We start from the raw sequence: 16,908 nt of genomic DNA on the forward strand, positions 1-16,908 counted from the left end.
ACCGTTCAACTAATGACCGAATGGAGAGGGTTTCGGGTGAGGGATTTCGGGTGGGATTTCCCAATGGCCACACGCGTTGACGTGCTGTTAATTAATATTAAACTCATTTCCACATTCTGGCATTGAAATGCCAAAAGCAACTCGAGCGGAACAGGAGAACTCCCATCTTCCTCCTCTCCGATTCTGGTCGCGTTTCATTGAATGTGTGTAATTATTTTCACGGCTGTCCAGGTCGGCTCCTGGCTTCTATTTCGAACTGTCCGAATTTACTAAGCCCATTAGCAGCAGGACGGGATGTGTGTGTGTGTCCCCTACATACGTGTCCTGGATTACTTAATGAGAAAGCAGTAAATTCCGAGAGATTCGCATGTAGGCGTCACATAATTCACGCAAATTGTGTTTGCCATTTAAATTTAAGCGAGTTAAGTACGCCAGTGATCCTGTGTCCCGTGTCCTGTATCCTGTGTGTGTTTGCTTGTTGATTTCCCACATTACGCATACGCCCCATCAGACAGGCGTGTGTCCTTAATTACAATTAATACTGATTGCCAGGCAGATCACGCAGCTCCCTACGCAAAACTAATTAAAATGTTTATCAACTTTGTAATTGTCGCCAACCTGAATGTGCGAATACGTGTTTGTGGACAACCGGAAGGGGCCACCGTCAATTGAAATGAAAGTCTTTTGTGTCACGGCTAACCTCTTTATTCATTGACTTCCAGCAGCAGACTGATGAGCTCCATGGGCGACTTCCGGCACCGTCTGGCATAGGCCGCCCGGCAGTCTCCGCCCCGCCGGCCATAGTGCTCCGAGGTGTGGTACTCGCGATCCGAACTGCGTCCCAGCTGGTCCGCCGAACTGGATGGGGTGAGGACTATGTCCAGGATCTCGCCCAGCAGCCCGCTCTCGTGGTCCATCGGCAGCGCTGCGTGCTCACAAATCAACCGGAGTAGACAGCTCCTGCCCGGCAGGCCCATGTTCTCGATGACCATCTCGATGCCACGATAAATAATCCACCGGTAGAGCGCTCCATAGGTGGAGGCAGAGTCCTCGTCCCTACCCGTAATGGCCATAGGCTTGAGATAGACTCTCGTTATCTCTGTGGAGTTGGTGGGCAGAAAGTACTCCGCCTTTAGCACATAGCCCGAGGTTACAGACTCGAAGTGGAGGTTCTCCACGGGAATACCGATGCCGCCGATGAACTGTACACGCGTGGGACTCGTTGGGGGGAAGATCAGCGATCTACTCAAGCGCTTCAGGTGGCTTCCGCCGATGCACAAGTGCAGTTCAGTGAGGAATAGTCCTATTACGAGATATGCAATCCCAATTTGCAGCCTCATGTTGCTTCCGTTCGGTTCGAGAATTACCTGAGAACTGAGAGCGGCCAGCGCTTCGGATTTTCACACCTGAACGCAATCACTTTCTTTCGTATGCCGGCATCGGCTTGCGCTTTCCACTGTTTGTTTTGGCCCAAGACGAGGCTTTTAGGCTCAAATCCAGTTCAATTAGCAACACGGTGGCAACTCGCTGATCTAGTTAAGGCCATTTCACTAACGACCATGAAAGAGGCGCCGCGGCGTCCAACTGCATCGTCAAGAATAATTCTCAGAATAAAAGTATACACTGAAAAAATAAAAGCATTGTATATAAAATGCATCCAATAAATAGATAATTATTAGTTATATTTATAACTTTTTGCATCTTAATATTCATAAATAAGCGTACAACCTTTGCAGTTTGCATTTGAATTATAGCATCGAATCGGAAATCGATCTGAACGAGGCATAAAATATTTGCATTCTTTAAATACATATTTAAAGATAATGTTAAATGACAATTTTTTGGACAAATACATTTTTTAAAATGTCATAACTTGGTTAAAAATCCATTAATTTCAATTCGGAAATCGTTCATGTGCTAGTTTTTATAAGGGCTAACAAATCTGCAAACTAAGACTTAAAATTTAAAGAATTCATTTTTTTTGTCAAATTTTGACAATTTTAATGATGTAACCCCTTATAAAATGTTCAAATTTTGGTAATTTTTTTTTAAATTTCAATTTCTTTTGGACATAGCTAGATCGATTCAGTTTTTAATGCTGATCATTAATATATATGATTTATAGGGTCGGAAATACATCCTTCACTGTATTTTAAGCTTTTAAATTATAATACCCTGCAAAGCTATAAGAAGTCGATATTCCACGTTAATCTTTACCGGTTCCATAATGTATTTAAAAAACTCTAATAAATTAAGAATTAACAAAAATATATTTATTATTATAAAATAAATAAACGTTCAACAAACATGTATCATAAAATAAATTGATATTATTAATTTGAAGTTCACAAATTCGTTACAATTAATAAAAATATGACTAATTAGTATTGAGAAGCTTACAGTCATATTTATCAGAGACTGCCTAAGGTCCTTTTAGTGCTCATAAGCAGCTAATGAAATCAATAGCAATAAGTGCTTAGACGGCATTATATATATTTTGATAAATGTACAATGTTTAAGGACTACAAAGCAGATCAAATATCAAGAGAATCGTACTCCCCGAGGCACTGTAAATATTTACTCCATTCATACGGCTTCGACTTACTATACAATCGCCTCATAGCCCAACGTAATCCAACTAGTTTAAGCACTCGTCTGAGTGGGTTAAAATGCAGGAGTGCATGAACTAAAGGCAAAAGGACGGCAAAATGCGTATAAGGACTCGCATGAAATGTGTGTGAGCATTGGCATTAAGACAGTAAGCGGAGTGGCGGTGCTGGGATGATTGGGTCTTCTTCCTCGTCCTCGTCCTCGTCCTAGTCCCCGTCCTCATCCTCGTCGTCGTCTGCCGGAATGCGAAGCGGAAGTTATGCCCTCAACGACTTGAGTAACTTAAGTGAATTGCTGTTGCATCGGGTGCTGTGCAGGCAAAGCGGCGGAAAATGCGGGATGAGCCGGAGCACAGCCAGGTCCTTTTTTCCCAGGCACCAGACGAAGCTGCTCTCCGGGATGCGTATCCCGCTGGGTGGCGACACTGACCTGGACAGGAAAACGAGGCAAGCAACGAGCGATAGAGATTAGAGTACAGCGAGAATGAGCACGAAAAGTGCAAGGATGGGGCTTACACTCCTCCTGGGGAAAGAGGAAACGCATAAAAGTCAGAGGGAATTGCTACGAGAATGCCCCGATTAACGACCCTTCTTCCCAGACTATGCATTGTGTGCTGAGCTATTTATTAAATGAGCGATTAAGCCTAGGATCAACATTGCCCTGCAGACATATATATTCCCTTTTTTTAATCAAAACAGTCTTGAATATATAACTAAGCGACTGAAATATAGTTGCTGACTAAGTAATCAAAGATTAAAGGTCACTTAAAGCCGATTAAAATCTTCAAAGAAAAAGTAATTTAGCCGCGGCATACCTTAGTTTTCCAGTGCCAAAAGCAGAGCACCGCGAAGGCAATAAAAAGTTGGACAATGCAATGCGGCAATCTGGGAACTTGGGCGACGAACAGAAACCGCAGCGGAGGCCACGAAACTTTCACCTGCAACACTTTATGTGCCTCGTTACCTTGTACCTGCTGCATCCCAAGCATTCGAACTTCGGGCTAACGAACATGCAAATTTAAAGTAAAAGTTGCCCGCAGGGGAAATTGCTATCGATTCCAGGTCCCATTGACAAGCCAAATCAATTATGTTGACAAGCTGGAAAAGCGCTTGCAGCGCAAACTAAAACAGTTTAAATGCCAAAGCATTTAGGAGGCGGGCGCACGTGTCGTATGCGTAATGAGTGCTGTAAACAGAGTGATGCATTCATCACACTGCGTGTAGGTGTGTGTATGGGTGTGTGGGTGTAGTTGTGGGTGTGGGTGCTAGTGGCAAGTGTCGTCGTCACATCTTGACCTCGCAGAGCCTCGAAATTACCTCGTTAGTGCTCCAGGGTGCCGTAAATCCTTTTGCTAACCGAGCAGGAGAACTCGTCCTCGTCGTCTGGCAAATGAATGTGTCTTACTTATGCTTATTTAGTTTGGGCTCCAAAAGAGGAGGCCCAGTAGGAGCAACAGAACAAGAAACAGAACTAGGACTGGGAGTGCGAGTGGGAGTGGGTAATGAGTTAAATTATTATGCAAACGACGGCTCCATGTCTTGAGCTGGAAATGTGTGCTCCACATAAACAAAACACTCGAAATGTGTGCCGGGGACAAACAGAGCCATCAGCCATCAGCCACCAGCCACGAGTCAGCAGAAGTCAGCCGAGGAGGAGGTTTCCTTGCCGGCAAGGCGGCATAAATGTAGATTAGCCCCCGGAATGGGCCCCAGCTTCCAGTTACCAGCTCCAGCTCCATCTCCACTCAGTGCAAGTGGCATCATTTGGAGCTCTGTACGGATACCGCTTCGTGCATCAATGCCAGCCATATTATTTATGGACTTTGCACACAATAATTGGCAAGCTTTCCGCACCAGAGAGCACTGGTCAGCAATTGGGATCGGAAATCGGAACTTTAGGGGAATTGGATTCTCTTATTGGGACACTGGGAGTGGCCAAATGGGGGAGTGGACATCACATTGCTGGTTCGTTGACTTCGGGCCATTTGAATGTTTCTGTGTGTTTCCAGGCTATAAAAAATATCACTGGACAGGTGTATTTGGCAATTAGTCTCGAAATTGATGATTGTTATAAAATAAAACAGAAATATTTTTAAAAGAAAAGAAGAAAATGCATTAGAAGTTGCACATTTTGTTGAATTTTAGTTGAGTTTATTCATCTTTTTTTATTGTTTACTTATTAGAAATAGCATCTTTGAGGGAATTTCCATTTTTACTCTTTGATACAAATTACAAAATACACCGAAAAGAATCAATACGAGTTCAGCTGACCAATAAAAGAATTCAATGACAATGCTCTAGGAAATATATGTATGATAAATATTTGTCAAATTTCCATTTCCTCATATCCTTGATCTTGGCACGGGACTTAGCACATGCCAGAAGACTGACGAAGTGAAATCAATTTACAAGCCAAATATTTGGTCCATAACAAGGACACCAGAACTGGGTCTAATTATGCATGGTCACCATGCATGGTCACTTGCCAAATTTAAATGCAAAGCCTGATGGGTCAAAAGGTGTCCACGTGTCCCAGTTTCCCAGTGTCCAAGTGTCCAAATGTCCACGTGTCTGAATCTGTGTCCGCTTGTTTGCCGTGGCCCCATGCTCGGATGTGGAATGTATGCAAATGACCGGAACACAGCAAACATTCTAATCGGCAATACATACTGTGAGTGTGTGTAGGGTGTGTGTTGAGTGTGTGTTGGGTGTGTGTAGTTGCGAGTATGTTTTTGCCTTTTGTCAGCGTTGAATTGTCTTTGCTTGTGCTGATGCCCGATGTTGTCATGTGAACTTAAATGCTGTGCCAACGGAAGCGAGTCGAGATAAATCCGAAACCTGTGCCAAAAAAAGCTAACAAACAGAGACGAAAAGCTGGCCAGATTTTAAAGGGGCTTCAGTTTTGATGTCCTTTTGGGACTCTCATCCAAAGGTTTCTGTTTTAAGGTTTGAAATTTGTTGAATTATTCAAGAAAATCCTCGAAATGTATTTTAAATTTTTAATTAATTCAATTGTCTCAATCTATGAACCCCTGAAAGAAATCCCTTTGGCCTCAGCCCTGCTAGTCACACCAGGTTAAAGTCTGCCAAAACTGTTATTAAAAGTTTCGGTACTGACCGAAGCTCTTTATTTAGTTACGGAACCAAGAACATGGCTCGAAGCCCCTTAAATGAGATCAAAACGAAACGCCCAGGAAGGACTGAACAGGACTAAAAAGAAGAGAGGATGGCAACTGTATTCAAATATTTAATCCACCCGTTCAGACTGCATCCACAATAAGCCCACACTCACTCCCGGTCGGTGGGAGCCACATAAAGAACAGCTGTGTCCACCGTGGCGAATTTCATGACACACACCATGGGATGCCGCCTGCTGCTGGCCTTTCCGTGTTTAATTGAGTTTGAAATAGGTGCCACAGCGAGCTCCTCCTCATCCTCCTCCTCCTACTACTACTCCAATTTACCCGACAGTCGGTGTTGGGCCCTGAAATTGGCTTAGTTGTGTGAGAAGAACGCCCTTCTTCGAAACAGGAAACTTTGGATTTACATATGCTGCCTGTAACCCTTTAAGCTTCCGTTTTAAATTATGCAGCTGCTGCCTTTGACGATTTGATTCCAATTTTGATTTAATGCTCCTCGGATCCTAAAATATTTGCGGCTGGCATAAGCATTGACGAGTCACTCGTAAAGTGGCCGCCGCCCTCCTTCAGGCACATTGGAATCTCAAAATTTAAAGCTGTAATCGCCCAAATCCCTTCCCATATGCCGCTCGTGCCATTCTGTTTTATGTTTTTCGCCCCGCAATCCTTTTTTGGCCAATTCATTTATTTCAATTGTTGCCGGGCTTCCGGTTCCCCTGCTGCTGCTGCTCCTTTCGACGACAAAGGCCCGTCGTAGTCAACTATACGGCGTAATAAGCACTTTTTATGCCGGGCGCATTGTGAGCGCGGCATTTTTATTGTTTCCGGGGGCAAACGGTTCGACTTTTGGGAACAGTGGGATATACTCCTAAATCGGGAGCTTAATTACTGATTTCATTTGTGAATTCATTGACAAGCTAAAAACTCAGTGAAGAAGTAATTTCCGACCCTATAAACCATATATATTCTTAATCAGCATCAAAAACTGAGTCGATCTAGCTATGTCTGGCTAAGAAATACATTATTGAAATTTTTTCGAAATTTGAAAAATTTATAAGGGGTTACATCGTTAAAATTGTCAAAATTTGACACAAAATTGATTTTTTTAAATATAAAAACTTAGTACGCAGATTTTTTAAGCCTGTAAAAACTAGCTCAGGAACGCTTTCCGAATTGAAATCAGTGCATTTTTGGCTTATTTATAACATTTTAAAATCTTTGAATTACCCAAAATATTAGCATGTAGAAATATAGATTAAATATATTCCTATGGCTAACTCCTTGGGTATACAACATTCGATTGCAAGAATTGCTTGCTTGTTCCAAGCCAAACTAGTTTAAATGTATTAAAAAAGTAATCAAAAAAGAGATAAGTCAAAAACGAAGTATATATATTTATGCCTTAATAAAAATACAACGATATACGATAAAACCTTGAAGTATTACCAAATTTGTGTACCCTTGGAGAGTATTATAATTTCAGTCAGAAGCTAAAAATGCAGCGAAAGAGTTATTTCCGACCCCATATCCCATATATATTATTGATCAGCATCAAAAACTGAATCGATCTAGCCATGTCCGAAGGAAAACAAAAATGTTCAAAAATTTGCCAAAATTTTAAAATTTTATAAGGGGTGACATCATTAAAATTGTCGAAATTTGATCAAAAATTGAATTCTTTTAAATTTAAAATCTTAGTATGCAGTTTTGTTAGCACTTTAAAAACTTGCACAGAAACACTTTCCGAATTGAATTTAATGCATTTTTGGCTTAGTTATGATCTTTGAAAAAATATGATTTAAACCCTCTAAGGGTAATTTCAACGTTAAGTATCCTCGCAACCCTTATCCCTAAAATATCCTTAAAATTTCATTCAAATTTATCCAACTTTATAACCACCGTATCCGTTAGTCCGCTCCGCCCACATGACAGCCCTGCCCCCGAATGAGGGCGTGGATGATGCGGCGCGCGTATTTGCCGACTTTTGAAACCGCTCTGAAGTTTTCCCTACATTCGTTTTATAACCCGAAACGAATAAAACAAAACAAAGTTTGCAACTTTTCGCCGCCGACTTTTTGTTTGGCCCTTGTTTGAATGACATCGTTGTCTCCCGACTTATTTTTATGTGCCAGCGCCAGGCGATTGAGGTTCCTTTGGGCCGCTACCGTCTCCGCACAGGTGAGCAGGTGGTGCCCAAAATTTACTTACCAAGTACTTATTTGCCTATTCCAAAAGCCATTTGTATAAACGGAACGACTTGGTCCCGGAGTCCCCCGAAGAAATGTAATAAAATAAGCCTCGACTTGGCAGCTGCATAAACAAATACCTGATAAAGAGTGGGGATAACGAAGACCGAGGCCGAGTCCAAGCCCTTTGTTGCGCCAACTGGCCCCAGGCCGTTGGTCCACTTTGGGCCAGGGACCACTCCAATGTATTTGCATAAAATGTTGCAGCATTAGCGGAGCCCATTACACATTGGGACAATCAGGGGAATCCCCGTCCGGGCTTTCCGCGTGCTCCGGTATTTTTTATTAAATTTTATTATTATGTTTTGCATAATTTCCCTTCCTTTTTTTTTGTTGGGGATAGGGAGGCAAGGCTGCCAGAAATTAGTAGAGCTACGCACTGGGGAAGCTGGGTCGCAAGCTGGGGTCTTTGGATACAGCCAAAATACTTTTGGCAAAGCCTCCGAAGTTCGTCAAGTGGAAGGCTTTGATTTAAATGTGCCCAAATTCAGTTAATGCTTTCGAATCCGCCAGCCGCATCCGGGTCCTTTAACAATTTCCGTTTCCCCCGCTTAAAGGCTCCATGGGCAGAAGTCACCCGAATGATATTTAGAGCACCCCGGGGACTTTTTGAAATCGGACACTGAATAGAGGAGAATAGCAGGAGCAGGAGCAGGAGCTGGAGCAGGAGTAGGAGGAGGAACACTACGAACAGACAAAAATAGCCAGAAAAGTTCACAGCGCGGCCACACAAAGCTCGAATGCGACAATTAATTTTAGTGAATTATGACCGCAGAGAGTGGAAAATGGCGCTAATGTGACGGCCTTTGCCAATTTGCTGTTTGCTCTTTGCAGTTTTCACCAGAGCCAAAAACACGAACAGCTGTCAGGACACACACACACAGATTCATGTCCGTTCCGTAACTTTGTGTCCAGAGTCCGGACAACTTTTTCGGGTCCAATGTGACCGCAAACCGAAAAAAGATAGTCGGGGCTGGTTCCCTGGCGTGTCGTTTGCAATATGACAGCTAGAAACTGAAACCGAACCGAACCGAAGCGGACACGTTGCGTATACGCGATATGCCGCGAGTGCAGTAAAAGCCTTAAAACTGTCACAGCCACGCCAATCTGCGCTTAGAGCCGCGGTGTCGATCTGAGCTGCCATAATTTATAGCCAAACATTTCAACACTGTCGTCGTCGCCGTCGTCGTCCCCACCATTGTTCGATCCACGTGCGTCGACAGACAAAGGATAAAAGGATGGCGGCAGAGTGGTGCGTGGAGTGGTGGAGGAAAAGCCGCGGCAAAAACGCAACAAAATGGCAGTCGGAATAGTGGAAAAACACGCGGAAGTCGCGAGCTCAGCTCACTGAAAAGCTCGTAAAGTACAATGAACCACATAGCGGCAAGGAGATGGTGGATGAAGAGGTTGCCGCCAGGATGTGGGTGAAGATGAGTGGATTTCTGGCGAACGAAATGTCTGCAAGTGTCCCGGCGAAAGCGAAGAGGCGTTTGTTTTTTATTCTAACCGGTAGCCATGGAGCTCGAAGAGCTGTATGTGATGGACATCTGTGTTATATATACGTTTCCTATTCAGTATTGACTTTAAGATGATAAAACAAAAGCTAATGCTACCCTGATTATCTAGACATTTGGTATCCTTTAAAACGCAAAATATATTTGTATACTTATTCTCTTGGTAACAGAGTATATAATATTCGTAGTCCTAGACTCACTCTACACTTGGCATCATTTATCCCCTGAAAGGCAGAGGGAAATATAGTATGGCAAAGACTGATCTAGAAATCTCAATTCATGCATTTTGTTCCAGCTCCTAGTTTTTTATTTTACACAGTTACAGAAATTATATAGAATCTAGTTGGGAGCTGCTCCACTGAGTATCTTGAGGTTGTTGTCCCGGCAATAGGCCTCCAGTTCGTTGAAATTTCGAGTATCGATGCTTCTGCGCTCCATGCTCTTGGAGTATATCGCTTCGAAGTGAAGGTCGTTTTCATCCAAATGCAAAGGGTGAAAATCATCGCTGAGCTTCCGCCCTTTGCATATGGTGAACTCGCCCTTGTCGAATAGTTTACGCCGTTCGGCAAAGTTTATATGTCGTTCGGTTTGGTTATCATCGTTCTCGTTGTGGTAAACTACCGGCTTAAAAATGTTGCTTGAACTTATTGAGACCCTCGCCTGTTTCTTTTCCTCCTCCAATTTGGCCGCGAGGGAAACCATATCGATGGGCTTGGCGTGTTGCGGAAACGGTGTGTGCGACAGTCGGGTTTTCATCATGCCATAAGCGCGATGTGATTCAGGATCCTTCTCCTCCTCGTTCATATTGACCATCTTTTGTTGATAGCCATTGGTCGGAGTTCCCCTACCGTTCGATGATGTGCCACTTTTCCTCATCGTTTCGCGTAGATATATGTTTTCTATATATATATATATATATGTATATATTTAGATGTTATATTTATAGTTAAATATTTTTTTTATTTTTGATGTAAACTGTATGTGAAAATGTTGACTTGTTGACTACTTTGTCCAAGCCAACCTATTACCTCAATTAAATTTAGGGGGAGGGAGCATACATTAAATGAAAAATTGTTCAAATAAATTAACTTCTGCTGAGATACTTAAAAAAAATAATCAATAATAAACATAAGAATGATCTCATTCTCGAAATAATTTGTTCTCTTGAAAAATAACTTAAGTGATCAGTATCAGAATTTTGTTTATTTGAGTTGGAAAGTTACATAAATAAAATAAAAATACAAATGTTTTTTACACAAGAATTAAGTTTATTTGGTAAACAATTTTGCCGAGCTCAAGCATAATATCCTTTAATATCAATAAAAGTTAGTCTAATTATGTTGAAGTAAAACCCAAAATGGGTCACAAAAAGCAGACAATCTTGGAAACTATAAACAAATCAGGTTTCAGAAAGTTTGTGCCACCTAACCCACCCGGCTGCACCCGCAGTTTTCAACTTTTCCATTCAATTCACTTAAGTTCCTTTTCGCCTTTCGCGTTTGCATTTTGATGCGGCAACATGGGTCGCCCAACCGACCCAGCTCCTCCATCTAACCTCGTTGCCGGAGAACTTTTCCTGACCAGGCGGAAAAAGCTGGGGAAAACCAGAGAGGACAGAGGGGCAGACAAGGACAGCGGAAGGCCAGGGCAGACCGACAACGACCAGCCAGCGGAGTCGTTGGAGCTAATGGTGTTTATTGCATTTACGTTCTCCCCGGCTGCCACTTAGATCGGCGACACTGTGGGCGAGTCGGGTTGGGAGCAACACCTGCAGCCACGCAAATAACCCGCAGGCGACAGAGCAAACGATGGACTCCCTCCATCCATCCGTCCATCCGTCCATCCGTCCATCCGTCCATCCAGCTGCCTTCTGTGCTCGTGTGGAAGAAAGTGCAAAGTAAATGCACAACACAGCAGAGTCTACAAGGCGCCAGGATGAGGGCTTGGGGATTGGGGTCTGGGTGCTGCGACTGGGAATGGGAATGGGGATAACCGCAGCTGTGGGTACAGCCAAAAGTGCAACCCACCTGATGCCTAAGCTAGCCGAGCTGTTGTGGCAGAGATTTGGCCGGAGCAAAGTTTGATTAAATCACAAGACCAGGGTGCGGGGGGCAGGCGGGAGCAGCCTGTCCAGTGGCTTGCGGGACACAGATTCAAGTGGCTTGACTTTAACACACTGCGATGAAAATATGTTTCAACAAGATACCAAGAAAATCTATTTAAATTCAATAAAAATCAATTAAATGAAACCAGACTCTCTGCTAAAATACACTTTAAGTAAACAGAGTTAGTTTTGTTATCTTACATTTAGTAGTTAAATAATTTGCTGTAATGTTCCTGCTTAACCATCGCCAAGAAAATTAATAATATGTATAATTCCCACTTAGAGCCTAAGGGTCGGGGCTTCTCCCAAGACTGCTGACTCCCCTTGTAAAATCTTAAATATGTTGTAGTTTGTGTTAAATAAAAAAAAGGCAAACAAAGTTTTTGGAAATAAGTTAAATGTTATTGAACAATTTAGACTATATGTAAACAGGGATTGTGATTTTGCAGTGCAAACTCCACAGAGCCAATGAGCCACTGGCTGCGGGCGTCAGGCAAGTAAATAAATTCATTAAACGTTTAGAGCTCTCCAGGTGGGTCTGGGCACGGGATGCCTTTTGTGCTCAGGCAAAATATTCAGTTGGCCGGATTAAGTGGATTACCAGTCACTGCATTGCATTGTTCCACAATCTCTGGGACTCTTGGTCAGCCTGTTGTCCAGGAATTGTATTTACTATATCGCATTGCTTTAAAGCATCATTTTACGGCGGAGATTAACGTGAATTTTGAGGCTTATAGCCGCTTCTGATTTCGGGATCTAGGATATACATTACAGTGTGCTTTCTCATATGGTATGTGAAGGAATCGATTCGAGTCTGATAAAATACAGGACGCAGTGTGGTGCGTGGTTCCAGGAAGTAGGAAACGATGACGTTCGCATACAACAAATACGGGTACACAAACGGGAACATATAGACTGGAGCAGGAACATACATACGAAGAGGGACAGGACTACACCTCTATTCGTTCGAGGGCGGGTTGAGCACCAGCTCCCAGGGCTCCTCCGACTCCGAGGTGGCCAGCGCTTCTGACCGCGGTGCCTGGCATCGATTGCACTTGAGGCGGTACCAGAAGTTCATGTTGAAGCAGAAACCGCAGGGCCAGTCCTTGTGCGGCCGCTGGCCACGATCGCTGAGGGATCCCGATTCAGTTTTGGCCAGGCCCGCGGTGTCCTCCATTGGCTGGGACCCAGATCCCGACTGGCCCTGGGTCTCGGACTCGTGCTTGCTTGCCTGGCACCTGTTACAGCTGGAGCGCCACACAAAGTTGCTATTGCGGCAGAGCAGGCACACCCAGTTGTCGCTGGCCGGCTTCCACTTGGGCAGTCGCTGGCGGCGCTGCAGCTCGGCGGGATTCAGGTCTCGCGGATAGCTGTAGCGGACGCTGGAACCCTTGCGCATGGACAAGTAGGCGGGCAGGACACTGAGCGTCTGTCCCATGAACTTGCTGCCGCCGAGGCAGTTTATGGCCGCCTGGGCCGAGTAGGGACTCACGTAGGTGATGGTGGCCTCGCCCTTGGAGCGACCCGTCAGCTTGTTCTTGTAGACAAAGATCTTTGGCTTGCCGGTGATTTCGTCCAGCTTGATGAGGCCCAGTTTGCCAAAGAATATCATGATCTCGTTCTTGGTCACATTCAGGCGCATTCCTAGCACGAACACCGTCTCCGGCTGGATGACGTACAGCTCCTGGCCAACGGTCATATACGGAGAATATGGCGACAATGGTAGGGGAGGTGGATAAACAATATACGATGCTGTATCCACCATGGCGGATTGGTACTGATCGCCTACCCCCACCTCATCGTCATCATCATCAGAATCGTCGTCGTCGTCATCGTCATCACCGTCGTCGTCGTCGTTGCCATTTCCTTTTTGGTTTTGGTTTTCCATCTCACCTTTTTGGAACAGGTTCAGGCAAAGATCCGACTGCGGCTCTCCCTCAATGTCCAGTGTCTTGGGCTCCACTTGGCACGAGGATGAGCTGCTGGTGGAGACCTGGCTCTCTTCGTTTACCTCGCAAAAGTCTTCTTCATGTTGCCCGATTAGCAGCGATCCGCTTGCATCGCCGCTACCGTCCTCAAACCGATAGAGATCGTTGTAGGCGGACCTAGGGCTAAGGCCGGATCCTGAACCCATCGTGGCACTGTGCCCGGACCCGAGTCCGAGGCCAAGACCGGGACCCGAGCTCACTACATAGCTGGTGTGCATAATTTGGGACTGATTCTGCTGCGGCGACTCGGGCTGCAGCTGATCGCCAACGTAATTTGGAGGAGCGTAAAAATGATTAGTGTACACCACACTGGCTGCCGTTATGTCCATGGTGGGTAAAAATGTTGCTAAAACCACTGATTGTGGAGCTTTTAATACTGATCAAACACGAACCGATTCTATTGAAATAATAAAAACTACTGAAATCTTTGAAACTGTCCAAGACACTTCGAAACGTAAAATGAAATGAGTTTGAAGGCTCTCTCAGGCCTGACATGATGCCTACTCGCCTGCTCGGTATCGGGGATTTCGAAAGCACCAAATCATCGCTGGTTCATAGAGTTGTAATCTCAAAGACTTTATGGCTGTATTTGAAAAAAATAATCAATAAATGAGGCGACTAATAAACACAACACAAAAGAGAAAAATCTGAAGCAGACAAATAAGTTGGGAGCTCAAACTTTTGGCCATATTATTTCAATCTTAAACACTTCATATAATTCACTTTATTGATTAACTTAATCATTTTAATATCAAATACAACCACAGCAGTTCAAACAGATTTTTTAATTATATATTGCTCTGAAATTTCAATCACATAATGGATAGAAAATAAGCAAATAAACCCAATAAGTACGCACTTTCACTCCAAACTTTTTTCTGACATCTGACCTGATTTTGCAATTGGCAATAGTCACCGGGCCGCGTTGGGACGCACAGGAGAACTATGCAAATTTTAGTGATTGACGGCTAATATTGGGCCCACACAGCTCCTCGTTTCGTCCCCCACTTGTGCAGTTTTCTGATGATGATGACTTTGCACTTTGCTTGTGTCCACTGGAAAATTGATTCATAATTTTCCTGCATTTTCACTTTAATCAGAAAACTTTGATTACACTTCCACGGCGAAGGAAGTATAGTGGACACCTGAGACCAAATGATAGAACGAGAACAAAAACGAGCCCAGCTTGAAGAAATATATAATGTATGTAAGTTTAAATTTAGTTACATAATTTCCATAGATATTTCCTGGCAGAGAACTTGCTAATGTTTTCAATGACAGAGATTATTATCATTAATTCAAATGATGCTTTAAGAAACTTTGGGTTTCACACTACTAAAGGGTTCTAGTTAATATTTCCAATGATTTAAGCTACAGTATATATCTTCTTTTTGTAATCCCTTTATTCGTGATAAACCTTAAGCAAAATTTACAGATACATTTTTATTGCTTAGAAGTCGTTTTATTCTGAACCTAGGGTCCCTGCGATTCCAATCAAGCTGGCCGGCCCTCATCAAGCCAATTAGCTGCCAATTACCTCACTAATGACCGACCACATTAACCCCTCAATGGCCACCGAACTGGCGGACACAAGAATAATGCCTCGGCCACCGGAACGTGGACACTGAAGACATGTTTATTAATATCCCGGTCGTTGGCCCGGAACTGGGAACCAGGGCCAGAACTTGGATCCTGGACCCGGAACCTGATAAGCGGAACCGTCGCCGATTGTCGCCAAGCTCGCACGCCATTTTCACCCGCAATTCGCTTTTATGGCCGCCTCTTTACGACGCCACGCCCGGTGACCTTATCGTGGTGTCCACAAGTCCAAGAGTCCAGGGAGAGACGCAAGACCGGGCTTCATTAGCAGCCCTCTCGCTGGGGTGTCAATTTCTCCGGAAAGTGGACAAGGGGCTGGTTTCAGGGTACTCAAGTCCAAGTCGGCAGGACGCTCATTAGGTCAGCGTGTCTCGTTTAGTTTTATTTTTGCGCCACAAGTTTTGCGTTAACCCGTCGGATGTTTTCCCAGAAATAAAGTAAGCGGAGCTGGCATTTTGGCCAAGGCAACCACCGCCAACATGAAATTAAAAATCAACTGTCTTGAGGGGGAAGATACATACTACATATATATATATACGCAACCCGAGATACAGCGAAATGGAAACTGTTGCTGGCAAAAGTTCTGCCGGATGAAAGGGGAACTTTGTGCGCTCATAAAAATCGAGACAGCGAAAATTGTCTCGCAGGATAATTGCACAAAAGTTTGACTTTGAAGCTCGTCGGTAATTGAAAAGACAAAAGCGCAGCTAGCTATGGCATCGAATGAGACTAGGAGCGGATTGGGACTGGCACAGAGGGAAGTGACTTCATCAGCATCTCTCAGTGCACACACTCTGCAGATCTCGATGCAGCTGCAGCTATACATAGCTTTCATGTTGTCCTTTGGAGGAGCAGCTAATGAATTGGCCGCCTGCCGGAGCCAGAGTAAACACGAAGCGCAGCTCAGCAATCTGGCTGAATAAACTGACACGAATCGGAAGGTGGATTGGATATCGAGTATCCTGCTGCTCCTACGCCCACTTCAACTCCTCCTGCCTCTACCCCCAAAGTCCAATTAATGGAAACGCACGAGTGGCGGCGGGGGAAAATCAATATTCATAAAATGTAATCCACATTTAATTGAGATAGATTACCCGCATTCGTGTGCAGGCGGATGGGTTTAATGAAGGGGTTAACTGTCTTCAAACTGAAACCGAATCAGGAACAGTCACGCCTCATGACTCACGAAACGAAACTCCTTTGGAAAAGTGTCATATGTCAGATAAAGGAAGCTTGCTTGCGATAATTTATGTGGGAGTGCAATTTATTGAGGAAATATAAGCAAGAAATACTTATCCAAATCCATATGAGACTAGGTTCGCACTTCCTTCTAGAGAAAGTAAGATTTTCCTTTTAAAATTGCACTTTTTTCTAGGAAGTTCAAGTTCAGGGCCAAGTTAAGGGGGGTAGCTAGGTCACTATTGTATTTTTTCAATGATGACAAAGCTTGAGAAGTTTTACGGTGAGGATTCGTATCACTAAAGATCAATAAAAAGAAGAGCCTTATACAATTTTACAAGGCCGAAGCCTAGATTTAATTTTACTGGCCTTTTTTTTTGGCTTATGCAACTGCCACAGACATATTACCCACAGTCTCACCCCCGAATACACCCGAACACACAAGCCATAAAATGTGTACGTGTCTAAATTTTAATATGCTTGCCAGTTGCCAGTTGGATTGCACGAGTTGTGCGAGTTCCGAGGAATG

General features: G+C 43.9%; 3 protein-coding genes across 3 annotated transcripts; all 3 read right to left on the bottom strand.

Annotated features, from left to right (window-relative positions):
* Window positions 1-704: 704 nt before the first annotated feature.
* LOC110186295 (uncharacterized) lies at window positions 705-1,355 on the bottom strand. Its single transcript, XM_020955410.2, has one exon. The coding sequence runs from the start codon at window positions 1,338-1,340 to the stop codon at window positions 705-707; it is 636 nt and encodes a 211-aa protein (XP_020811069.2). The 5' UTR covers window positions 1,341-1,355.
* Window positions 1,356-9,793: 8,438 nt separating this feature from the next.
* I-t (inhibitor-t) lies at window positions 9,794-10,544 on the bottom strand. The gene has a single exon (XM_020956102.2). The coding sequence runs from the start codon at window positions 10,383-10,385 to the stop codon at window positions 9,849-9,851; it is 537 nt and encodes a 178-aa protein (XP_020811761.1). The 5' UTR covers window positions 10,386-10,544; the 3' UTR covers window positions 9,794-9,848.
* A 1,449-nt stretch (window positions 10,545-11,993) lies between these two features.
* LOC110186516 (uncharacterized) lies at window positions 11,994-14,087 on the bottom strand. The gene has a single exon (XM_020955713.2). The coding sequence runs from the start codon at window positions 13,928-13,930 to the stop codon at window positions 12,572-12,574; it is 1,359 nt and encodes a 452-aa protein (XP_020811372.2). The 5' UTR covers window positions 13,931-14,087; the 3' UTR covers window positions 11,994-12,571.
* Window positions 14,088-16,908: the final 2,821 nt, after the last annotated feature.

Source organism: Drosophila serrata, unplaced genomic scaffold, assembly GCF_035046125.1.
Source record: "Drosophila serrata isolate PLE 108 unplaced genomic scaffold, ASM3504612v1 contig_382, whole genome shotgun sequence".
NCBI classification, from domain to species: Eukaryota; Metazoa; Arthropoda; class Insecta; order Diptera; family Drosophilidae; genus Drosophila; species Drosophila serrata.